The sequence below is a fragment of the Hippocampus bargibanti genome, linkage group LG02 (genome assembly GCF_051943395.1).
Source record: "Hippocampus bargibanti isolate YZ-2025 linkage group LG02, ASM5194339v1, whole genome shotgun sequence".
Lineage (NCBI taxonomy): Eukaryota > Metazoa > Chordata > Actinopteri > Syngnathiformes > Syngnathidae > Hippocampus > Hippocampus bargibanti.
Genome location: NC_142735.1, coordinates 30910947 through 30936741, shown reverse-complemented (window position 1 = coordinate 30936741; position 25795 = coordinate 30910947). Strand labels below are relative to the sequence as shown.

The window sequence follows — 25795 nt, the reverse complement described above, 5'->3', positions numbered from 1 at the left end:
GAAAGTGATGGAGAAAAAATACATTTTTCTTTTATTTATTCCAAAGACAAAATCCCTCATTCGCACTCATTTAAAAACATTGAACACTAGTAACTTTTGCCAAAGATGTCAGCCACGCCCCCATGACCTCGTTGGGGCCTGAAGCTGAAATGTCGTTTTTGGGCACCGGCACAGGTACTTAACATTTTGTTGACAAGGAAGGGGATACACATTCTAGTTTCTACTGGGGCAAGGGGCGTGTAGGAAATCCCAACCCGGTATTAAAGTAGAGACGGCTGGAAAAATCAATACCAAAGTCCAGTAACAAAGTACGTACTATTCGTACTTCCCACGTCTTGCGTGTGCGCGCGTGCGTGGGCGGGAGCGGTTGCATTTGACGTCAGTAAGTAGCGCGGGGTCGTGCTCCCTGAACGTCTCGCGCGCGCGCATTCGGCAGCCCGTGGGGGAGACCAGGAAAACAAGCGATCTCGGGCCATTTTTCGCCAACTTGAGCTCGTCATTCCCATTGCGGAGCGGCGCGATGCACGAGCTGCTGGGAGAGGGGGCGGAGTTACGCAACAGGTGTCGGGAGGTGAGTGTGGACGTGAAAATGAATGTCCGCTCGGCGGTATATTCCTCCTAAATAGTCACGGCGCGCTAGGGAGGGGACCAAAACAGAAATATATGTGGCGGACACACAAAGTGTCATTGCTTCTCTCCAAAGCTTTACACATGCCACTTTTCAGTTAACCACCGCGTTGGCGTGTGTGTGTGTGTGTGTGTGTGTGTGTGTGTGTGTGTGTGTGTGTGTGTGTGTGTGTGTGTGTGTGTGTGTGTGTGTGTGTGTGTGTGTGTGTGTGTGTGTGTGTGTGTGTGTGCAGGCTCATCGGGTAAAAGGTGTTTGACTGAGTGGGAATGCCTGGTCGAGCGCGTAGGCCAATGTCTCCATGGCAACCATCTGCTGCTACGCTGGCAAACACTTGCTGGCGGCCCACACTGTGACATTCGGCAGCACGCCGAGGGGAGGCGAATTGGGCCGAGTCGGGTCGAGCCGAGTCGAGCTCAGGCGTGTTCCGGTCCAGGGAGCCAATGGCAAAGCATCTTCGCTCCTGGATGGTGTGCTCCGAACACACGCGGACACCCGGTGTGGCTTCAGCTGTCCCTCGAGCAGGACTCGGCCCTCCACATTCTGCTGAGAGGGCTTCCCTTCAGTTGAAAGTCGGTACTAGCGACGCTTGTCACCAGTTTGCATGCTAACTTCCGAATAATCCATATATATTTTTTAACGATTTTTAAATAATAATAATAATAATAATAATAATAATAATAATAATAATAATAATAATAATAATAATAATAATAATAATAATAATAATACATTTGATTTCTAAGCACCTTTCAAAACTATCATGGTCACTTTACAGTAACAGGATAACATTTTCTGCGGGTGAGCAAGAGCTAAATAGATAGAAAGCTAGCTAGCCAGCTAATAGATAGCTAATAGATAGTCAAGAAGTAGATAGTGTTAGGTTAAAATATTACAGGCTAATGTTAACATTAACAGTTACATTTCATCTTATTAACAATTTTGAACTGAATTAAATATTTACCTTATTGCGCAACGTTATAACCTAACAATTGGCATGTTCGTAGTGAGAGAGATCACCAAAGAAGCCGGCAAGTTACTCACAGATGATTTATTCCTAACAAATTGATCTAATGCAGAATTCTGGGTCTCAGCTCCCTGACACAGAAAATATTTGTGTGCCCCAAATCAGTTAGAGAGACAAAAGACAAAGACTGAGACTGAGCAGCCCAGATTTAAAGGTGTCCCACATGCATATTCAAATTTGTCCCACACAAAGAAATCAAGTTCCCATTTGGTCCTTCTGGCATCTGGTTCACGTATCTGCTCCCAAGGTAGTTCCCCGACTTCCAGGCGGGGTGCAAGGTAGATCAAAAGTTGCGTCCTGCCGAGTTAGTGTTTGGTCAGTTCCTTTCATCTGCGTTGTCCAGCATTTGGTTCTGTTGTCATTTCACACTTCCTTTGTTTCTGCCAGCCGGGTCCCCTTAGATCTTCTGGCACCTGAAACATATGTCTCCAAACACCACCTCTTTGGGGGCTTTGTTACCTATCGATTACAAGCAACGCAAAATTGATACTGATCAAACTTACTATTTTAAGGTTTTATCTTGAACAATGTTTAATATATCTAAATAAATGTATCTATTTCCTTCATTAGCTAGCTAGCCACTTAGATAGCTAGATAGCCAATAGCCAGCCAGGTGGATAGTTAGATAGATAGCTGTATAGCTACCAGATAGCCAGCTAGATAGCTATATAGCTATTAGGTAGCTAGCTAAATAGCCATATAGCTATTAGATAGCTAGCTAGATAGCTATAAGATAGTAGTTTTTCATTGGTGGGATTGTTTCATTGCAAATTGTTTCATTGCAAGTTACAATCTATCAAATTAGAAGCTGTTCTCTCCACAAAGGTGAATCAACCTGATTTGTTTTTACTTGTATGCTTATTCAGAAGGGGGCGTTTACCTGTTTTGACATCAACAGCACCTAAGTCAAGATCATCCAATCATAATGGCGCTTTTGATTGACAGCCAGTTGAGCAAAACGCTTGTCAAGAGGCACCACTTTGGCTCCACCCACACACTTTAAACATTGTGGGAAGTATTCCTATTGGGGGGGGTGACAGATTTCTAAGCGCAGCTTCATTGTCCTTCCTCGCTAGTTTGTTGCTTTATGGCAATATATTTGCTATCTATTAGCTAGCTACCTAGCTGGATATCTCTTTGCTATCCATTTGCTATCTATTAGCTATCTGTCAAGCTAGCTAGCTATGTAACTGGCCATTTATTAGCTATATATGATATCTAGCTAGTTTGCTAACTGTCTAGCTGGCTATCTATTAGCTATCTGTTAGCTAGCTGGCTAGCTTGCTATCTATTTGAGTTACTTCCGGGTTGAGTGAACGCTGGCTGCCACTTCTCACCCGCAGAAAAACCGATCCTGTGACTGTAAAGTGACCTTGAGAGTTATGAAGAACAAACTGCACGTTGTTGGTGAATTTGAATCACTGTAAATTGGGGCAATGCAAGTGAGTGGCACGGCAAAAGTGGGCGCAGCTCATGAGCGAGGCATTTTGGGTTCTTTGCTCTGGACAAGCGCCTGGTGCGACTGGAGCGGGAGTTGGCCCGGAACCGGTGCTCCATTTTCAGAGCGATGTACCCATGGGACTTCCTCTCGGCTCAAACGGGCTTGCTCAAATCGCTCGCTGGAGCCCTGGGCGTCCATGGAACTCCTGCCGGTGGTGCGCCTCTTCCTGTCCCAGGCCATCTGTGGATGTGCGTGCACGCGGGTTGCCTGGGACTGCCTGGTCTTCTGCTGGGCCGCTCGCCGTCCGTCCTTCCTGCGCTCGCTCGGAGTGATGTGCCTTTGCGTTGGTGGGATCCATTTGCATCCCCCCTCCCCCCTCAGCCGCCCTCGTTTATCATAAAAAGATCTCACAGGCCCACGCTTGCATGGAGAGCGCACGATTCAAGGGGGGGGGGGGGGGGCAGAGTTGGAGGGCAGCATGGAAGGAGCCGGAAATGGGAGCCGACTTTTTTTGTTCTCTGTTCCCCGCCCCCGGGCTTCTGTTAAAGCCGCACATGATTGGTCGATATCTGTGGTAGAGGAGGGAGGGGAGAACTACAGACACACGCAGCAGTGAGGAGAAGGGGGAGGGGGGTTAGGGTAGACAGGTGGACAAATGTTATTACATTATGCTGTTATTATTACATATTTTTACTAGTTGGTATGATAGCATTATTAATATGAAAAGCAAATTAGTGACCGCTGATCATCAGACCAGAGTAACCACGAGGAAAGTGAAAAAGTTAGTGGATGCTCTCTGTGCATATATAAATCAAGACATGTAACTAAAAATATTTGATATAGTGTATTTTTTACATGGGTAATTCGTTTTTCACATACGTAATTTTACATGATTTTTGGTAGTTAATTAATTTAAGCAACAAAAAAACAAGCAGCAGGGTGTAATGGACAAATTGTATGAAATAAAGTCAGCAGGAACAAAATCTGACAGGGTGAAGCAAACACATACAATGACCCGACAACGAATGGTCGTGCCCGGAGTCCTTTTAACTGCCACTGATTGGAACAACCAACACCTGTGCAGGTGCAGGGGGGGCCGACAGCACCACCCGTTGGTCGCCTACCAGATTGTGACAGTCCGAGGCCCTTGAGGCCCTGGAACAGTGGTGCCTTAGGGCAAATTTGCCAAGCTCGGGAGCAAAAGGGTAACCTGCAGGGCCAGGTAGCGTAGGCACAGGTATCTCGCCCTCTTGCTAACACCCCGAGCCAAACTTGGGTGGGGGGGAGGGGGTTCTGCTGATGAGCAGCGGCAGCCACATGCGCCAGCGCTCACTCAACTCAAATAGATAGAACGCTAGCTTGCTAGCGAGCTAACAGATAGCTAATAGATAGCCAGATAGACAGTTAGCTAACTAGCTAGATAGCCATATAGCTAATAAATAGCCAGCTACTTAGCTATACTAGCTTGACAGATAGCAAATAGATATCAAATGGATAAATAGCCAGCTACATGGCTAGCTAGCTAGACAGATAGCAAATAGATAGCAAATTGATAAATATCCATCTAGCTTGCTAGCTAGCTAACAGATAGCTAATAGAAAGCCAGATAGACAGTTAGCTAACTAGCTAGATAGCCATATAGCTAATAAATAGCCAGCTACATAGCTAGCTAGCTAGACAGATAGCAAATAGATAGGAAATAGATAGCAAATGGATAAATAGCCAGCTACATGGGTAGCTAGGTAGACAGATAGAAAATGGATAAATAGCCAGCTATATAGCTAGCTTGCTGTACAGATAGCAAATGGATAAATAGCCAGCTACATAGCTAGCTAGCTAGACAGATAGCAAATAGATAGCAAATGGATAAATAGCCAGCTACATACCTAGCTAGCTAGGCAGATAGTAAGCAGTTAGCAAATGGATAATTAGCCAGCTGCATAGCTAGCTATGTAGCTAGCTGTTCTTTCCGGCCTTCTTCTTGCCGGTTCTTGCTTCTTCGCCCGGGGCCTTAAGCCTGAAACGATCCAGCATGAGCTTGGTTGCTATCGCGATAGAGAGAGAGAGAGAGAGAGAGAGAGAGAGAGAGAGAGAGAGAGAGAGAGAGAGAGAGAGAGAGAGAGAGAGAGAGAGAGAGAGAGAGAGAGAGAGAGAGAGAGAGAGCGTCAAGTTTGCATGCCATCACGTGGTGCAGGCTTCAAATAGCCCACCCGCATGAGCCGGCAGCCACATTCTGCTCCGTCAGGGGCGGGCGGGCGGGTGGTCCGCGCGCTAGATGCCATGACGACGTGGGCGGTCAGATAACATGAAATTGATTGAGCGGCGGCCACGCAGCCAAACGCAAGATGCACGCGGACGGCGAGGAGTCGGCTGACTCTGTAAGTCAGATCCGTTGAGGTCTCGCGGTCGCGCGTTTAATTCCGAAAAGGAAATGTGTGTGTGTGTGTGTGGGGGGGGGGGTGATCAAGCCCACATGCTTTGCGAGCGGCGGTCTGGCAAAGTTTGGAGTTGGGCGAGAGCTCCCGCAGAAGAAGAGAAGTAGGAAGCCTCGTTTTTATTTGGCTTGTCGTGATGTGGTCCCTCGAGGTGCAGGGTTTGATTCCGGCCTTCCCGTGTGGTGCTTGCATGACTTTTCTCCGGGTATTCTCCATGGATGGATTTTTTGTGTGCATTGGAGTCAGCCTCCGGGTTCCGCGCCGCCGCAATATGATGGCCAAGTTTGTGCCACCTGCCCTTTTTTTTTGCAGAGGTGCGTTCGGATCCTCTTCCAGGACGGTGAGCGGAGCGCCGTGCGGACTCTACAGTGGCGAGCGGAAGAGAGCAGCCAGGCGCTGGCGCAGCTGTGCGCCGCCACGTTCGCCGTGTCCGAGCCGCAGCGCTACGCGCTGTACTGGCGTAGTGGTGGCGAGATGCGGCCCCTGCCGCCTCAGGCGCAACCCCGAGACCTGGCGGCCCACAGCGAGGGGGGACCCTCCCTCTCCTACCTGAGGACCGACCACGACTTCAGCAAGATGCGGCGCCTCACCAGAGGGGGCGCCGTGGACCTCAGCGAGTCGGTGTGCGAGGAGTGAGTGGGAAGTGGAGGCGGCCGGCCGGGGGTTGAGGGGGCGGGCACTCACTCATGCCTGCAGCCAGTGAGGGGGCGCTGTCAAACACAACGGAAGCTTCCCTTCGTATCGCCAAAGGACCTCGACCAGGGAAGTCCGACCCAAAGGGAAGTCCGACCCAAAGGAGACATTTGTACCCTGGAACTGCAGCTTACAAGGATGCGGATCCGTGGCGGCCCCTCTTGGGAACCGCCGGACGATGCCTGTCGTCATGACGGACGGGCCCAACGTCCGCCGAGTCAAAGAGTGACGATATTTCCAGGCAAATGTCCGTCTTCTTATTCGCGCTTGCTTCTGTTTTTCGTCTTTCCTGACGATTGCGGTTCGGTGTCTCTTTGCATGACGCGCTGCCAGTGGGTTCTTCTTTGTCACTTTTCTATTTTGTCGTGATGTCAAATGCCCCACCGCCCCACCTCTCCGAATCGGCGGTCGCAAGCGGACAAACTTCGCGTTGTGCAAACCCCCTTTGAGCGTACAGCTCGCCGGGCAGCCTTCACACGGCAAGCGACGCCCACCATGTGCTTTGACCGTAACTGCATGCCTTGAACAAAGTGGGCTCAGTGGAAGTAGCGTGTGCACGTGTTTACTGTGTGGCCTCACTTTCTTCTTTTTTGCTGTAAATCTGCCGGGTCATTTGCAATCGTTGCACAAATTAAAACCAAACAATGTGCGTGCAGTGATACCTCGGTTTACGAACCCCTTGGCTGACGAACTTTTTGGTTCACGATTGTTAACTTTATGAAAATTTAACCTTGGCATACAAAGTATTTTTCGGGATACACACGGAGCGCCACAATGAGTAATGTGTCGGTTCGCGAACGAGCCCATTCTCCTAACAAGAAAATGGCAGCCGACTCATTTTTGTCCTCTATTTCCCCCCCCGTCTTCGGTTAAAGCCACGTGATTAGTCAAGAACGCAGCAGTGAGGGGAGGTGGTTTAAACATTAAAGATACAGGCAGACGACAGAGAGAGAGTGAGAAAATAGATAGAAAACAGTGAAATTTGGACTCGTTTCAACTTTGATAGTTCAAAGGCAGAGTGTAGACGGCAAGGTTAAAATTGCCATCAATCAGGCTCCACAAACAACCCGCACAAGCCATCTGTACACTTGATGCAAAAAGCTATCAACCCAGCTAAACAGAACACAATTGATGAGGAACTAGGTAAAATCATCGCAGAGAAAGCACCTACAAGGGATGATTACTCAAGATGGTGAAAGAAGGCTACGTTCCTCATCAAGTGTTTAATGCTGATGAAACCGGCCACTCCATTCCATCAAGCCATCAACGACTATCACAAAGGTAAATAAAATGACTTTATTATATAGTACAGTTTATTTCTTTAATACCATAGCACATTTATTATACATAAAATAATGTACATTTTGTGGCGTTTTAAGGCTTAGAAAATGATGTTTTATGGATTGGATTGGATTGGATTGGATTGGATATGCCTTTATTAGTCTCACAGTGGAGAAATTTACATGGGGGAAATTTATGGGGACCTGGGAACGGATTATTCTCATTTTAATGGTTTCCTATGGGAAATGCATTTTTGGGATACACACTTTTCGCCTTACACACTCTGTCTGGGAACCAATTAAGTTCGTACGGCAAGGTATCACTGTAGATGCAGTGGCGAGTCATGCATTTGACACCTTGGCTTTCAGTAGTGTCCACCAGAAGCCAGGAAATGACTTCCGTTAGCCAGGAAATAACGTCCGTGCAAGAAGGCCTTGCTGTCGCCAACTCCAAATCGGATTAAAGCAACAGTTTGATCGATTTCCATTTATTTGAGGCTGCAGGGCCCACAGTACTGATGGTGAAGGCGTCCGGGCAGATTTTTGACCCTTGTAACAAATCATAGCTGAAATGTGATTGGTTCAATAGAAGAACACACATCATGGGAAAAGCAGCCCAACAGGGGAAAGAAAAGCAATGAGAAGAAGCAAAAAGACAATTTGGAATTATTTCTGAAGAATTCATGGACAAATTAGCATTCACAGCAGTCTGTAATTCAGATATTTTTAGGCCAGCAGAGAGGAAGGCCTTGCAGGCCTGGACACTCCACCACTATGTAAAGGTGAGCGCCGTTTTTCCATCTGTTCACGACATACTAAAATATAGTGGACAAATTTGACTTTTCCTTCTGCTCCCAAAAACATACCAAAGGTGAAAAGTGTTATCACCATCACCATGATGATGACGTATTAAAAATGAAAGTCATTGCATGGAGTTGTTGAGGTCCGGAGAGTCTCAGCTGGCCACCCCATTTGGGGCCAAGGCTTGATGTTTTGGTTTTTTGTCTTTATTTTTTTAATAATAATTATAATAATAATAATAATTATTATTATTATTATAATACTGCTTAGTAATTAACCAGCAAAACTGATACGGCTAGAAGAGCTCTTCTTCCGGGTTGAGTGAAAGCTGGCGCGTGTGGCTGCCGCTGCTCACCCGCAGAAAAAATATCCTGTGACTGTAAAGTGTCCTTGAGAGTTTTGAAAGGCGCTTAGAAATCAAATGTATTATTATTATTATTATTATTATTATTATTATTATTATTATTGTTAGAATACATTCGGCAGTAGCACTGTTAGTATCATGAATTGAGTGCTGCAATCTAGAGGCCCGATTCGGAACAGTAAATTAATAATAATATTATTAATAATAACAATGATAATAATAATAATACTGTAATCCATTTCATTTATAAGCGCCTTTCAAAACCCTCAAGGTCACTTTGCAGTCACAGGAGTTTTTCTGTGGGTGAGTACCGGCAGCCACACGCGCCAGCGTTCACTCAACCCGCAAGTAACTCAAATAGATGGAAAGCTAGCTAACTAGCTAATAGATTGTCAGCTCTATCCAGCCAGCCAGCTAAATAGCCACATAGCTCGCTAGCGAATAGATAGCCAGCTATCAATCCAGCCAGCCAGCTATATAGCCACATAGCTAGCCAGCGAATAGATAGCTAATAGATAGCCAGCTATCTATCCAGCCAGCCAGCTAAATAACCATGCAGCACATTTTACAAAGATTCCACCACATCTATACACCACAGCGATATTTTACGTTCCAAGACTCGTGCTGAATATTCAGGAAGTCTTGTTTTCGAGTTGATGACGATGCCCTAAGTGACGTCACGGAGGGAACGCTCCTGACTGAGAAAACGACACACAGTGCATTTTGGGTACCTTTTTTCATCCGACAACACCGTGTAACACCGCATAAAGAAGGAGAAAGTTTACACAAATTCCCAGCGGACAAATCAGCCCATTTAGAATGGAGCTTGTGCACCATCTTGTGCATTTTCTGGGCGCTACATTGGAGTCCTACGGAGCCCCTAAGGGGACATCAAAGAAAAAAAAAAAAACTTTGCGAGATCTCGCAAAACTTTGCGTTCCCTCGCAATACTTTGCATTCTCTCGCAAAACTTTGCATTCCCTCGCAAAACTTTGCATTCCCTCGCAATACTTTTGCAAGATCTCGCATTCTTTGCGAGATCTTGCAAAGAATGCGAGATCTCGCAATCTTTTTTTTAAAAATACGCATACATGTACTTCCGGTTCATCGTCAGTGTAACCGAAAACACCAAACATGGAGCCTTTTCACCCGTTCTTTCCTTTAGTCCAGTTTTACTTTAAAATTGGCTTGAAATACAAAGATATAAAATCCGTTCTTGAGATTAAACACGGCTTACTAATAAGTGAAAGACATTTGAAGCGTGTGGTGAACAAAAGTGGACTATTTCGCCGAAAAACATTCGATGACTTGGGCGTCTTGGTTGACTTTATTCACAACCAGTTGCAGAATTCCGGACAACTATGCGGTTACAGGTGGATGTACAGTAAGTGCAGAGAACATGGGCTTCTTGTCAGGAAAGAGGATGTTCGTCTGGTCCTGAAAGAGTTGGATCCGAGAGGAGTGTCTTTAAGGCAAGCAAGACGTCTGAGACGATGAAACTACTTCTCGAAAGGGCCGAATTTTATTTGGCATATGGATTCATATGACAAACTGAAACCGTTTGGAATTTGCATCAATGGGGCTATTGATGGCTTTTCAAGGAAAATGATGTGGCTCAATGCCTACACAACAAGTAGTGACCCGAAGTTAATTGGATGTTACTACATTGAAGTTGTGCACCGTTTGGGAGGTTGTCCTCGAATCGTTCGAGCTGATTTGGGGACTGAAAATGGTCATGTTAAAGGCTTCCAGCGTTTCCTGGTGCCCATACCGCCAGGCAGCACCCTTGACAGTTACTTGGATGGAGCCAGCACCGCCAATCAAAGATTCGCAGCCAATGCATGCGAATCTTCGCAGCCAATGCATGGAATTCTGGTTATCACTCTTCAAAGACCTCAGAGACAATGGCTTCTTTGATGGTGGATTTCTGGACAAAAGCATCCTGCAATTTTGTTGCATGGGACTTATTCAGGTGAGTTCATATATTCTGTAGCTCCATTTATGAAATATGTATTTTTGTATTTGAGAGGGTGTTGATGGGACACAAAAGAAGGTAAATAATCGGATAGTGGAAAGAAGATAGTGGTCTGTGTGTGTGGGGACATAGGGTGAAGGTGAAATGATCAAGGAAAAGTGGGGATGGGCAGAGTAGTAAACATGAGTGACGAGTGTAAGGTAGAAAGGAGGGAGCAGGGAGAGAAAAGCAGTCTAATTCTATAATTTCTTGCTCATAAGAGCTGCTATGTCTGTGCAACTCTTCCTAAATATGTCTGTATATGCGCACCAAATCCAGCAGGCATTTAAACAGCTGCTTCTTCCCTCAAGCAATTAACTCTCTAAAAAGTAACCCAAATAGAACTGTATAGTGCCTCCATTTTTTGATGAGACTAGTGCAGCATGTTCTACAGGAGACAATTTCCTTGTGTGTACTACATACTTGGCAAAAAAGATGATTCTGATTCTGATCTTATTCTCAACAGGATGAGTTGGATGATACTGCCCGTGTTTGGAACAGCCATCTCATCAGGCCCTCAAAGAACATAAATGTCCCCAGTGGTCGGCCCAACGTGATGTATTCTTTACCTGAACTTTATGGCACAAGGGACTTCCTCTCCGCAGTTGACAATGAACAAGTTCAACTATGCAAAAGCCAGTGTGTCTTCCGTTTAACTATGCCTTGTGATCCGGATGTATTTGTATTATGTGCTTCCTTAATGACCCAGTCTGGTCTGATGCCACCAAAAGAGCCGTATCAGGCTGTGAACTTGTACTTGCACCTCAGAGAGGCCCTTACTGCAATTCTAAATTAGAAGCATGATGTTTTCAGGGGTCAGAGACATTAACCTTTGGTGAAAGCATTTTTGTTTCCGTATACCAGTCATACTGGAATTATATTACATTAAAATTTAAACATGAATTACTCAAAACAATAACCATATATTTTTTGGTGTGTGTTTGGGTGAAACCATTTTATGGCTCCTCAACTGGTTCGAAGTAACATTTAATGAAGGCTGAATCCGACGACCATTGCCATTTCTTCAACCCTTTGTTCATCATTTCTTTTATCACTTCACTTTAAATGGATTATTGGGATACATTTGAGGACGAATAATATATAGCAATCACAATTTAAATAATTTTTTGTCTGCTGTTTTTGTTACTGTATAAGGAAAGCATATTTGATCAATATGAAATGTTCATTTGTCAAATCATTCTGGGTGTCAATAAATATACTGTCTTGGTTGCTGATTTTAACCACAAATACTTAACCAATGTGGATCTGAATAGTATTCCTGCACCCCAGTACACAATCACTTGCCTGTAAATGATAACATGATTGTCACTCTTCAATTTCGTCAGCAGGTGGTGTCTTGTGTTTAAAAAAAACATGAATTATTTGGAACAAATTTTATTAACATTGACAAATTGGTATGAACAGCAATCACAAACATATAAATGGAATACAATATCAAGTACAAAAATAATTGCTTTTGTTTGAACAGTGCAAATATTTGCAACATTACATGACATATCAACTTCAAACCTTTAGGTCAAACTGAAAGTGGCACCATATCCGAAACCATTAGGAGAATAAGTGATATGGAAAATGGAATGAATGAATAATAACCATGAAATCAATTGTAGACACAAATGGAAAATACAACTGTAGACTGCCCTATGCAAGGTTGACCATCACAGATGTTTTACATCTCAAAGTACAAATAATGAAATGCTCCTAAACTGATGTGTGTGCACGTGTGTGTAGACATAAGAGAGTCAATCAATCAATTGCGCATTTTCTCCCACCATGTTGGTGACAGATGAATGAGCTTCACTGCATTCATCCAAATGAGATGTTGGAGTATTTTCTTTTGTGCCAATGTAAAATCTTAACAGTTTCAATTTGTTTTTTGCATAGAGTCTGCCAATTGTTTCATCTAAAGCAATGTGGTTTCTTTTGAAATCACAGACCTCAAAAGTAAAGTCTTCAACAGGTCCTTTGGGTGAGCTTCCATCTGGGAAAAATAGCCCTTTTCCCAGCTCCAAAATTTGAGCGACAGTTGCTGTTTTTTTCCAGGATGGCATACCTTGTTCCTCCACCTTTGCTTGTCCTCACTTGATGGTAATCGTTGCCATAAATCTTCCTTTGAGTCTTTTCTGCAGAAACATTGTTATGTCTTGCCATCCCATCAACATGGTTTTGGAGTACTCCCGAAGTCTCAGCCAGTACACCTTTTTTCCTTGATCTTATTTTGCCTCTTAATTTTTGGAGGAGCAGTTCATTATCACCACTGGACATTTTCTGATGACAAAAGCAAAGGACAGCTATTCGATCACCATAAGAAGTGATATATTTGCCCATTTGCTCTTCGGTCATCATAGCAATTACTGCCATGTCAACCTGCAAAAATAAATTGTGAGAATAAATACTTGACAGGTTTATTTAATTATCAATAACTTTTAATAAATTTAACATATTCACATGAGTGATGGGAAACTACAGTCATAATTATTTGTATTCAGTATTACACGAGAATAGTACATTAGTCAAAAGTCAAAGTCAAAGTCAAAGTCAGCTTTATTGTCAAATATGCTAATATGCATGACATACAGCACAGATGAAATTAATGTCCTCTCTGACCCAGCGTGCAAGACATGCAAGGCACTTATAACGTGGCTAAAAAAGACATACAATTGACAACAGACAATACATGTAATTTCTGTATGTAAAGTGAGGTAGTGTCGTATGGAAAGTGAGGTAGTGACGTATGTAAAGTGAGGAAGTGACGTACATAAAGTGACGTAATGTCGTAATTGCAAAACAAACAACTAGAAAGGGTTGAAGTGAGGTATTGTCTAATGAGAAATAACAAAAAAAATAGAGTTCAGGATGATCGTACAGCATGTAGCGTGTACTCAGAGTTCGGTGAGTGTGGCAGTGGGAAGGGGCAGGCTGGGCAGGGCTGGGAGGGAGTTGAGTCTCCGGACTGCCTGGTGGCAGAAACTTTCCTTGAGCCTGCTGGTCTTGGCTCGGAGACTCCGCAGTCTCCGACCCGATGGCAGCAGGCTGAAGAGGCTGTGGGAGGGGTGGGTGGGATCGCCAGCGATCCGGATGGCTCTGCGGGTGAGGCGGGTGTTGTAGATGTCCTGAAGGGGGGGGGGGAGAGACACCGATGATCTTCTCAGCTGTCCTCACGATGCGCTGCAGAGTCTTACGGCAGGACACGGTGCAGGCGCCGTACCACACGGTGATACAGCTGGTCAGGATGCTCTCTATGGTACCGCGGTAGAAGGAGGTCGTGATGGGGGTCGGGGCTCCAACTCTTTTGAGCTTGCGGAGGAAGTACAGGAGCTGGTGGGATCTCTTGGCCATTGATGCCGTGTTGTGGCTCCAGGACAGGTCTTCGGATATGTGCACTCCCAGGAACTTGGTGCTGCTCACTCTCTCCACTGCAGCACCGTCGATGGTTAGTGGAGCATGCTGGGGGCGCACTCTCCTGAAGTCCACAACAATCTCCTTCGTCTTCTCCACATTCAGACGGAGATTGTTGTCCTTGCACCACGTGGCCAGGCGGCTGACCTCGTCCCTGTAGGCTGTCTCCTCGTCGTTGTTGATGAGGCCCACCACAGTCGTGTCATCCGCAAACTTTATGAAGAGGTTGGAGCTGGGTGATGATGGTGAGCAGTCGTGCGTGAGCAGAGTGAAGAGGAGGGGGCTCAGCACACACCCCTGGGGGGCCCCTGTGTTCAGCGTGATGGTGCTGGAAGTGTTGTCGCCAACTCTGACTGCCTGTGGTCTCCCCGTCAGGAAGTCCAGCAGCCAGTTGCACAGGGAGGTGCTGATCCCCAGTTTGCTCAGTTTATTGGTAAGCTGTTGGGGGATGATTGTGTTGAATGCTGAGCTGAAGTCGATGAACAGCATTCTGACGTAGGAGTCTCTGGTCTCCAGGTGGGTGAGCGTAGGTAGCGACAGCCCAATTACTAACTGTAATATCGATTTTAAATTGTGTTAACCTCATTATTAAAATAGAATTAACAGTACAGGTAGAGTAGATAGAAATGTTAGCTTCACTTTCACTTTACCTCATTATTAAAATACAACTAACAGTACAGGTAGAGTAGATAGAAATGTTAGCTTCACTTTCACTTTATTGACCTACTACCAATACTACTTCGAAAAAAAATGTCCATGTTTCTCTTGTTTTGCTTATTACATCAGACTGTGTAGCTGTATGCCCACCTTGTCGCTTTTCATACGTGCAATGTCCACGTGAGGGACGTTTCTTGACTGCAAGAAGTGTTCCACGTCTTCCTCCATGATGCGCCGAGTTGTTGCCTTCTCTCAATAAGCAGCGCGCGCGAGCGTCTACCTGAGCCAAGCTGACCCGGAAGTACAGGAACGCACATTTTTTTAAAAAAGATTGCGAGATCTCGCAATCTTTGCGAGAGAATGCAAAGTATTGCGAGGGAATGCAAAGTTTTGCGAGAGAATGCAAAGTATTGCGAGGGAACGCAAAGTTTTGCGAGATCTCGCTAAGTTTTTTTCTTCAATGTCCCCTTAGGGGCTCCGTAGAGTCCAGACGTCTCAAATTGATCCGGAAGGACTTCTTTAATCGATTGTAAACATTCATGCTTTCCTCTTCAGAATGATTTGAATCATATTCATAACTGGATGAGTAACAAGAAAGCATCTCAGAATCTGAACTCTCTGAAGCCATTGTTTTGACGTCACGAACAAGGGGCGGAACTTTCTGAATATCCCCAGTTCCGAGCTCATTTTGTGGCCGTTTTGGGACACTTGTAAGTCATTTTTCTTGGTGTTTTGCATTTCACTAAAAATATCAGCCTGTGTGTTTTGGGTATTTTAGATGCGATAAAACGTTTTTCTGATGTCGGTTAGGAAACAAAAAAAAATGTGTTGGTTGTCCTTTAAATATATTTATAAGCACTTAGGTTGCTGTAAATTTTTCCCAGGTATCCCATAGTCTCTCAAATGTTTTAATTCGAAAAACCAAGTGACCGACTGGTTCGCTCGCAAGTCGTACATGGACGGACGCGTGAGCTGTAATGAGCAGAGACGCGTTGCTCTGTGACTTTGATACAACAAACGAAGGTAAGCGTGGTAAGCGGAACGTCATCGTGGCAAATGGAGCGGGCTGCTGTTCATTGGACAAGAGTGGCGGCCCGGAGAAGGGGCCCGCTGTCCGCGTGATGGTGTCCGAAACCGGGCGTGAAGAGGTGCCCGTCGAATCGTTTGAACGTGTAACAGTCGAGGGATCAAGTGGGAGGCGCGAACATGTGAGCGGCCCACCTTAACATGGCGAGCTTTCTCACAACTGGCGGTCAGTAAGTCTAAATGCGTCTTTTTGTTTACTTTTCTTTTGTTTTTCTTTTTGAGAAAGTGACTGCAAGCGGTGTCTAATGACGTCACAAAACATCGACCAAAGCGATGACAAAAACCGCCACCGGGTGGCGCCGTAAAACCGTTTCAGAGGTGGAGGTAAGTCATGACACGGATGTGGCGACGCGAGGGGCGTGAGGAGCCAAGCCGAATGTGAGCTGCTGAAATATGCGAAGAGAAAACAAAATCTGCTTATGAGGGCTGCTACGTACTGAACAACACGCTCGGCTTTCGTTCGTACAACAAATGTAAGTCAAGACTGCTTGTGTTTGTATGAGGAGCTTGTCTTGCCGGCGGTGTTTTACTACATGCACTAAATCCGCCCCCCAGCCTATTTGTTTATTTGTTTTTATTTTTGCACTCAGTTTCGTGTGCGGTACTCGTAAATCCCGGGTCGGTGTCGCCTATTCATTTTTATCGTCAACCTCGTTCTGTCGGGAACTTTTTCAAACTGAATTAATTTATGAGATGATGAGGGAATACCTTAATCTTTTTATTCGTGCATTTTAATAAAAATGCGTCGGTCAGAATTAGACGCGACGCCGGGAAGTGATGTATACGGATGCGGAAGGGAGTCGAATGGCTCGTTCAAGTGCGCTCAGTTTGGTGAAGAACCCATTTTCGCTTGTAAGCATTGACAAAAAGAGGCCCAAAATTTTGGTCGTGAAACGAGACATTATTAAACCCAGTTTTGGCTAAAATCGTAATTCACAGCAGCAAAGTTACGAAAGGAAGAGAAGAAGGAGAAAAACAAAATCGAGGAGCTTCTGGAAAGGCAGCTACTCTCGGCGCCATCTTCAAGTTCAGACAACAAAAATAAAAATAAATAATATGAGAGCACAAAAGACACAGACTGTCACATAGTTAGACATTTACGTTGACAACCTCTCAGGGTTTTGAGCTGCTCCCTTTGTATTCTGAATGACTAACTTTCAAAGGAGCATTTTTTATTTAATTGTTTGTGAACTAAGGAAGAAACACGAGATTCATTTTTGTTCCCTCGCCGTTGTGTAAAACGTGGCGAGTGTCGATGAACACTCACATTCCATAAAATCCAATCAGGTTATGGGTTTCATGGATTTGTTTCATTCAATTCCAGCAAATGGATTCAGTTGAATGACACACCTCTCGGGTATGAATATTCAAGTCAAAGTCAGCTTTATTGTCAAATATGCTAATATGCATGACATACAGCACAGATGAAACCACGAGAGATTAAAAAAAACCCACGTACCCACCTATTGATCGTGCACTCTTTCAACCACTGATGCGATATTTGGTCATTTCCAGTAGAATATTCAAAGCTGAGGTGACGAGACCTGATGCAACGGATGATGATTGTAAGAGCCAAATGGATTATTTGAGTTTTATTCATTGAGTTTAAGTCATGACTTTGTACAGATTTTAATCATATCAATGTAAATACTTTGTTTAACATTTTATTGCTATTACAGTATTGCTATTGTTATGAGGAGGAATATTATTTAATTTGTGTTTGATAAGGTTGATTATAGCCTATGTATTTGTTTTGATTGGCAATTATAACTTGGGCGTGTCTAAGTAGGTAAGGCAGGGGTGCTCACACTTTTTCAGCATACGAGCTTCTTATAAAAACTACCAAGTCAAAATGATCTACCCATGACAAAAATGCAAAACATAATTATTTTCAAATGTTTTAAGGATTCTTTGTATGTACAATGTATGTTGATGTACCTTGCACAACTGATTAAGCCAATATTGCACACCACGCATAATAACTACATATACATAACATAGATGAGAAGGTTTCTTCAGCCGCCATGGCTGGACATTAGGGATATATAAATAAGGCCGATACGACCAGTCAGACTTTAGTTCACTGATGAAGCCTCTTGGATAGGAGGCGAAACGTCCGAAACCTTCAAATTTGTACAGATGACAGCTGAAGAAACCTTCTCATCGATGGACCACTCCTGTACGACTGAGAGCTTACACAGACGTATACATAACATAATAAATAACTATTAACATTTTTTTGTAATTACCTGAGTTTACTTTGATGACTTGCACTGAATTGAATCAGCCAGGGATGCATAGTCCGGACAGTAGCTGCTGACAGCCAGCCTCAAGCACATTTCCAAATGTTCATCATTCATGGTGGAACGGTATTTGGACTTAATGATCTTCATGTAGGAAAAGGCTGACTCACATAAATAAGTGGAGCCGAATAATGCAGTCAAGGAGGTAGCACATTTCCTCATGTTGGGGTACTTTTCCTGTGTGAGTAAGTTACAGAACTGTCTGTGAGCCCTGGACTTCAGCAGTGAGAACACTCACAATCTCTGATGTCTTTCCACATTTGCTGGGTTAAATCCTCAGCCGTGGCTTCACAGCCCCGTGTAACTGTATGTCTTGACAGCTGCAGAGCTTTGATTGAAGATAATATCTCTGCCTTATTTTTGAAGTCTCTGAACAAGGAGTCAGCTGCTTCAACAAATGCTTCTTTTACCATCTCTCCGTCTTGGAAGGACTTATTGTTTTTAACAATGGCGTGACTCACCCGGAACGATGCTTCAGTGGCGGCTTTCGCTTTTGAAGTATGTTGAGTGAAAAATGACTGCTGTCCGAACAACTGGGATTTTAGTTCGTCCACCTCTTTCTCAGCTGGCTTTTCAGCGGGAAGTCAATGTCGTATTTTCCATGAACAGTCTGAAAATGCCGCTCCACATTTTCCCATTCCGTATGAAAGTAATGTTTTGCCCCCTTACTTGGTCCCGCTTTCTCACTCATTTGAAATGTAAATTTCTCCACTGTGAGACTAATAAAGGCATATCCAATCCAATCCAATCCAATCCAATCCAATTTTGATCACCATATGTTTTAGCAAGGGCTTAAAATCTGAGGTTATTCGCTGACTAGCTTGTAAATTTTGCTGAGTTTAGCGCAGTTGTTTACGCATGCACGGCGACCTAAAGGTAAAAATTCAGTTCTGAATGGTTGCCCTGTATGTCAATCAAGTGACGGGACGTTTGATAGGCTGACAAATGTTTTTTTACTGTCACGCTGCGATCGACCAGTAGATCGCGATCGACGTAATGAGCACCCCTGAGGTAGGGTGACAATTACGATGCTCAAGCTTAAAGGACAACCGACACCACCAAACAAGTTGCGTCCATAATTTGTAAAATGACTTCGAATGACTTCTATGGAGCGAATTTTACAAAGATTCCACCGCATATAGCTATATTTTACATTTTAAGACTCGCACTAAAGGAAGTCTTGTTTTCGAGTTGATGACAATGCCCTAAGTGACGTCATGGAGGGAACGCCCTTGACCGAGAAAGCGACACGCAATGCATTTTGGGTACTTTTTTTCATCTGAAAACACCGTGTTGATCACGAAACTAGAAGGAAAACTACATAAATAACACAATGGTGAATCGTGTGTCGCAACCAATTGCGGTAACACACATAAAGAAGGTGTAAGTTGACACAAATTCCCAGCGGACAAATCAGCTCATTTCCAACAGAACTTGTGCGCCATCTTGTGCATTTTCTGGGCGATACATTGGAGTCCAGGCGGCTCGAATTGATACGGAAGGACTTCAATCGATTGCAAACATTTATGCTTTCCTCTTCAGAACTATTTAAATCATATTCATAACTGGATGAGTAACAAGAAAGCATCTTCTCCGAATCTGAACTCTCTGAAGCCATTGTTTTGATTCTGCAGCAGGGCAGTTTGTGGAGGAGTATCCTTACGTAACGTCACGAACAAGGGGCTGGGACTTTCTCAATCTCGCCAGTTCCAAGCTCATTTTGTGGCAGTTTTGGGACACTTTAAGTCATTTTTATTGGTGTTTTGCATTTGACTAAAAATATCAGCCTGTGTCTTTAGGGTATTTTCGATGCTATAAAACGTTTTTCTGATGTCAGTTAGGAAACAAAAAAATGGTGTTGGTTGTCCTTTAATGATGTGGGATGTAGCCACCATCCGTATCTGGGATCCGGGTTGACCGTCACATTGGCTCGCTAGTTTCTCATTCCACTACGGCAAGTGATGACTGCTTTTTTTGGGTCTTTTGCTTCAGCGAGACGCAGTTGCGACGATGGCCAGGCTGTGATACCATCTTGCCCCCGGCCGGGATCATGGACGATGCCGCCGCCGCAAAGAAGAGTGAGTGTCAATCGCATCGCTTTCCATCCGTGGGCCAAGGTTCAGTCCGTTGACAGGTGTTGTCACGCCACACAATGGCCGTCACCAATGAATTACAAGGGATGGGTCCTCCGTCATTTTTTCCAACCTGCGTTAGCATTTATCACTCACAAATAGTTGCACGGACAGGATCCGTTGATGATGATTAATTAACCATAACATTTCGAGATCTAATCCACCAAACTTGATATTGTGAAATTCAAAGTGTTGCTGAAGCAGGTAACCCTTTACTGCCTGAATTATTTTCCACTTAGAAAAAAAATCTGTTCAGTTTTTATGGTCACTGATGGATATAATAACATATCCACACACATATATATATATATATATATATATATTTTCGTCGGCCTCCATCGGTCATGTCTGACTGTCCGTGGACAGTGTGCCTGGGCGGTGTATATTATGGAGAGCAGGTTGTCGCCTATGCAGCTTGCTCCCCCTCTCCACCATGCTGACTCGTCCAAAGGAACAGCTGGGCTGATACAATTTTGGGGTCAGCATGGTCGCAGGAGCTGCCGGAAAGGTGGCGGATCTCGCCACCAGACCGCCTTAGGGGTTCCGGTCCGGATTGATTTCGGGTTTACTCCCATAGGAACTGCCGGAAGGGGGGTGGAGTTCACCGCCAAACCGCCTTGGGAGGTTCCGCTCCCATGGAGACTCGTGGATGGCGGGGTCGTCTTTACACCCGTGTATCTATGCCGTTCTTTATTGTGTGTTATCATGAAGCTAGTTTGGCAAAATGCTGAAAGTGGTTGGCTTAAATTTGCTGCATTTGGTGTGTAAATCTCTCGGATTTGACAGCTCTCCGCGCTTTGTTGTTTGTTTGTTTTTTTTCAGGCCAGAGCAAGGCGGGAGGCGTTCGCTTCTTGGAGGAGGCAGCGCGGGCCGGCGCCCCGTCCCACGTACGCTTCGATGATAAGCTGCGCGACTCTGTCGTCGGCGTGACGGTGGAGGATGACGGCAGCTTCCTGGCCAAGGTGACGCCAACTTCAGTGCCGCGGGGCGGGTAGATTTAACTAGGCGCCGGCCCCAAATCACACGGGCAGGGGCCTGGGGGGGGGGGGGGGGGTTCTTTTTTTTATAATAATAACAATAATAATAATAATAATACTTTGGCTTATGAACTTAATTGGTTCTCAGACAGTGTGTAAGGCGAAAAGTGTGTATCCCAAAAATTAATTTCCCATAGGACACCATTAAAATGAGAATAATCCGTTCCCAGGTCTCCATAAAACAGAATTTTCTACTTTCTAATTTTCTAAGCCTTAAAACTACACAAAATATACCTCATTTTATGTATAATAAATGTGCTATGGTATTAAGTCGTTTTATTTACCGTTGTGATGGTCGTTGATGGCTTGATGGAATGGAGTGACCGGTTTTATCAGCATTAAACAACTTGATGGCGGAACGTAGCCTTCTTTCACCATCTTGAGGAATGATCCCTTGGGGGTGCTTTGTCTGCGATGAGTTTACCTAGTTCCTCATCAATTGTGTTCTGTTTAGCTGGATTGATAGCTTTTTGCATCAAGTGTACAGATGGCTTGTGCTGATTATTTGTGGAGCCTGATTGATGGGATATTTTAACCTTGCAGTCTACACGCTTTTGAACTATCAAAGTTGAAGCGAGTCCAAATGTCACTGTTTTCTATCTATTTTCTCATTCTCTCTCTGTCATCTGCCTGTCTCTTTAATGTTTAACGCCCCCCCCCCCCCCCCCACCACTGCTCGCTGCACCAATCACGTGGATTTAACCGAAGACTGGGGGCAGGGAATAGAGTACAAAAATGAGTCGTCTGCCATTTTCTTGTTAGGAGAATGGGCTCGTTCGCCAAAGACACATCACTCATTGTGGCGCTCCGTGTGTATCCCGAAAAATAGTTCGTCGGCCAAGGTAAAATTTTCATAAATGTAACATGAAAAGTTTGTAAGCCAAGGGGTTCGTAAACCGAGGTATCACTGTAATACATTTCATTTGTAAGCGCCTTTCAAAACTCTCAAAGTCACTTCACAGTCACAGGATAAGTTTTTCTGTTTCATTGCAACTGGACCGCCTCATCCGTCCGCGTGCAGTTGGGCTTCCTGAAGGCACAGCACCGCTACAAAATTACCTTCACCCTGCCTGAGGTCCCGGCTCTCGGAAAAGACGTGTGTCTGGCACCAACGCCGAGCTCCCACCTCCGCGTGGTGGACGTCTCGCCTGCGCCTGAAGGTGAGCGAGCTTCACACGCAGACCACGAGGAAATGGATTTTTAAACCTCTCACTTTCTCTGTCTCTCACCTGTTTCTCTTTCTCTCTTCCTCTGTTCTTTTCTCTCTCTTGCCCGTTTCTGTCACTCTCTTTCGCCAATTTCTCTCTTTCTTTTTCACTCTCTTTCGTTCTCTCTCTTCCTCTTTCTCTGTATTTCTCTCGCCTGTTTCTGTCTCTTTCTCTCTCACTCGCTCCCTTCGTTTCTCTCTCTCTTGCCCGTTTCTTTCTTTCTCTCTCCATCCTGTTTCTCTTTCCCCCTCTCCCCCATTTCTCTCACCCATTTTTCTCTCTCCCTCTTTTTCTCTCTCACCCATTTCTCTCTTTCACTCACTCTCTCTCCCACCCGTTTTTCTTTTTTTTCTCTCTCTCTCACTCTCCCTCCATTTCTCTCTTTTGCCCATTTCTCTCACTTTCTCTCTCTCTATCTGTTTCTCTTACCCCCTCTCCTTCGCCCTTTCTTTCTCTCTCTCTCTCGATATATATAGATGGATGGATGGATGGATGGATTGATAGATAGATAGATAGATAGATAGATAGATAGATAGATAGATAGATAGATAGATAGATAGATAGATAGATAGATAGATAGATAGATAGATGATTGATTGATAGATCTCATGTAAATATATCTGCATGTGTATTTTGCCCCCCCAGGAGGCCTGAAGGTGACGTGCGAGTACTTGGCTCAACAGGAGGGCGTGCTGTGCGAACAGGTGCAACTGTGGAGCGAGGCCAATGATGACGTGTGCGTCACGGTCAAAGTTCACGCCAGGATCATGGGTAGGAAGGAGCCTCGGTTCTCTTCAGCAAGGAGCGAGCGAGCGCAGCCAAAATGGCCGTTTCCCGTCCTTGTCGCCGCAGAGCGCCATCACGGCACCCCCATGTTGCTGGAGGGCGTCCGCTGCATCGGCGTCGAGCTGGAGTACGACTCGGAGCAGAGCGACTGGCAGGGCTTCGACTGACTCTTCCTGACTGCCTGCTTCCTTCCTTCCCTCTTCTTGCCGCCATTGTCCAAGGTGCCCTTGTGTTGACGGCGTTTGGCCACTTGGGGGCAGCAGTGACCCATCATTTTGTTATCCGAACAAATCTGAAGGGAGTTCACTGACTGAGGTTCTGCTTTTGACTGTTGTTGTTTTTCTGGGTGTATTGTAAAAGTGAGCAATGTATCCAAAATATTACAGCTTTTCCCAATACAAAACATTTCCCAGGTGTCTTCAGTTGATGCTGGCGGGAAGCAAAACTTTGGATGACGTGCGGTGTGTTTGTGGCGTGGTGAATAGCTAAAGGAAACAGGCAGCCATTCTCACCATGACCGCCGACTTAAAACCAAGTCTCGCTCTGAGTCCAAAGCCAAAGAATCCAAATGATGAGTTTGAAAGGTGGGCCATGAAGAATGCTCAAGATTGGAGAACAAATACAGGGAGTAGGCGCTAACCCCAGCTAATATTCTAAAAATGGCCACCCTCCTAGAAGACTAAAAACAGGTCAACTGGTATTTCACAAACGTGCACGGAATGTATTCTTTTCAGGACATTTTTTGGTTGATTTTCCCTTGAACAACTCAGTTTGTATAATTAACTAGGTAACTAGCTATTAGCTGTCTAGCTGACTGTAAGTTGTATCTATATTTGCTATTTATATATAGCTAGCTATCGATTAGCTGGCTGGCTATCTATGAGCTAGCTGGCTGGCTATCTATATAATTGCTATCTAGATGGCTAACTATTTATTAGATACCTGCTAGCTAGCTAGCCTTCTAGCTATTTTAGTTATTACGGGTTGAGTGAACGCTGGCGTGTGTGGGTGCCGCTGCTCACCCACATAAAAAAAACTTAACCTGTGACTGTAAAGTGACCTTCACAATGTATTATTATTATTATTATTATTATTATTATTTATAATTATTATCTTCCAAAGTACTTTGAAATGATCGGCAGTCAGTGAAGAAATTTCATATTATATTATTTTATATTTCATATTACTATTATTACTATTATTTGTATATGTATAATGACTATATGTATGTATGTATAATTATGTATTATTATTATTTATATCACTGTGAGACTAACAGAATTCTCTATATATCGCTGAGCGGAGGCATTTTGGACCGACTGGAGACGCTTAACAGAGGCTTTGCTAACCAGATGTGACCAAGACGTGAATGTGGTCACAAAACAGAGGCTTCACTTGAGGCCAGTCGTGAAGATGAAAGCAGCCCGATTTCACAACCGCAGCGAAAAAGGGCACTTCAGGATCAAAACTCCCACAAACGGGTTCAGTGAGGCAAGCGTCATTGAGCAAGAAAATGCCACGTCCGCCTTAAAGGGCAACCGACGTCACTTTTTTGTTTTTTAACTGACATCAGAAAAACGTTTTATAGCATCTAAAATACCCAAAACAGCCAGTATGATATTTTTAGTCAAATGCAAAACACCAATAAAAATGACTTAAAGTGTCCAAAATCTGCAAAAAATTGAGCCGCGAATTGGGCATTTTCAGAAAGTCCCGCCCCCAGTTCGTGACGTCACGCCAAGACGTCTTGCATTGCTGGAGAATAAAAACAATGGCTTCAGATTCGGATAATATGCTTTCTTGTTACACATCCAGTGATGAATATGATTCAAATAGTTCTGAAGAGGAAAGCATGTTTGCAATCGATTAAAGAATTTATTCGTTTTGAGGCAAACGGGCGGGGGGAATGTCTCACCCAAAAAGATGCAATAAAATGGCCACCGAGCTGTGAGGAATGAATCAGCCCTGTTTCCACAGGCTGATAAATTCTTCAATGGAGCTTGGACTCCCTCTGCTGGCGGCTTTTGGATGTAAAATAAGGTTTTCAAAAAAACTACAGCAAAATACATTGACGTGATGGAAGGACCGCTACAATGCGTCTTTTTTACAGTGAACGCCAGTCCTTTTCTGACGTCACGTGAGGACTCGTCACCAACTCAAAAACAAGACTTCCTGAATGTTCAGCGCGAGTCTTAAAACGTAAAATATAGCTATATGCGGTGGAATCTTATTAAAATACGCCCAGTAGAAGTCTTTTGAAGCCATTTTACAAATTATGGACTTTAAAGGACAACAAGTTGCGTCCATAATTTGTAAAATGGCTTCAAATGACTTCTACTGAGCGCATTTGACAACGATTCCACCGCATATAGCTATATTTTACCTTTTAAGACTCGCGCTGAATATTCAGGAAGTCTTGTTTTTGAGTTGATGACAATCCCCTAAGTGACGTCACGGAGGGAACGCCCCTGACCGACAGAACGACA

The 25795-nt window shown here is 44.4% G+C and overlaps 2 protein-coding genes across 6 annotated transcripts; both read left to right on the top strand.

The window, feature by feature from the left end:
• The first annotated feature begins 362 nt into the window (after window positions 1–362).
• On the top strand, window positions 363–11315 carry rin1b (Ras and Rab interactor 1b). Of its 4 annotated transcripts, XM_088990936.1 has the most exons (5): window positions 365–571; window positions 861–1197; window positions 5841–8283; window positions 10008–10638; window positions 11147–11315. In XM_088990936.1, exons 2-3 carry the CDS (start codon window positions 1069–1071, stop codon window positions 6162–6164), a joined length of 453 nt encoding a protein of 150 aa, XP_088847062.1. In that variant the 5' UTR covers window positions 365–571; window positions 861–1068; the 3' UTR covers window positions 6165–8283; window positions 10008–10638; window positions 11147–11315. The 4 variants fall into 4 exon arrangements, with proteins under 4 accessions (XP_088847064.1, XP_088847062.1, XP_088847063.1 ...); XM_088990938.1 differs by lacking the exon at window positions 861–1197 and having other exon boundaries at window positions 363–571; XM_088990939.1 differs by lacking the exons at window positions 365–571; window positions 861–1197 and adding an exon at window positions 5323–5471.
• A 4840-nt stretch (window positions 11316–16155) lies between these two features.
• Window positions 16156–23921, top strand: adisspb (adipose secreted signaling protein b). Of its 2 annotated transcripts, none has more exons than XM_089018370.1 (6): window positions 16156–16316; window positions 20139–20224; window positions 21101–21240; window positions 22337–22475; window positions 23169–23294; window positions 23376–23921. In XM_089018370.1, exons 2-6 carry the CDS (start codon window positions 20197–20199, stop codon window positions 23474–23476), a joined length of 534 nt encoding a protein of 177 aa, XP_088874496.1. In that variant the 5' UTR covers window positions 16156–16316; window positions 20139–20196; the 3' UTR covers window positions 23477–23921. The 2 variants fall into 2 exon arrangements, with proteins under 2 accessions (XP_088874496.1, XP_088874507.1); XM_089018381.1 differs by having other exon boundaries at window positions 23172–23294; window positions 23376–23918.
• Window positions 23922–25795: the final 1874 nt, after the last annotated feature.

What these genes read in the sequence shown, in the direction of transcription:
- rin1b (XM_088990936.1), top strand. Translation starts at nt 1,069, where the DNA reads ATGGCAAAGCATCTTCGCTCCTGGATGGTGTGCTCCGAACACACGCGG. An exon ending in GGGCTTCCCTTCAGTTGAAA is followed by an intron (nt 1,198 to 5,840) that starts GTCGGTACTAGC and finishes TTTTTTTTGCAG; the next exon opens with AGGTGCGTTCGGATCCTCTT.
- adisspb (XM_089018370.1), top strand. Translation starts at nt 20,197, where the DNA reads ATGGACGATGCCGCCGCCGCAAAGAAGA. An exon ending in CGTCTCGCCTGCGCCTGAAG is followed by an intron (nt 22,476 to 23,168) that starts GTGAGCGAGCTT and finishes TTGCCCCCCCAG; the next exon opens with GAGGCCTGAAGGTGACGTGC. An exon ending in AGTTCACGCCAGGATCATGG is followed by an intron (nt 23,295 to 23,375) that starts GTAGGAAGGAGC and finishes TTGTCGCCGCAG; the next exon opens with AGCGCCATCACGGCACCCCC.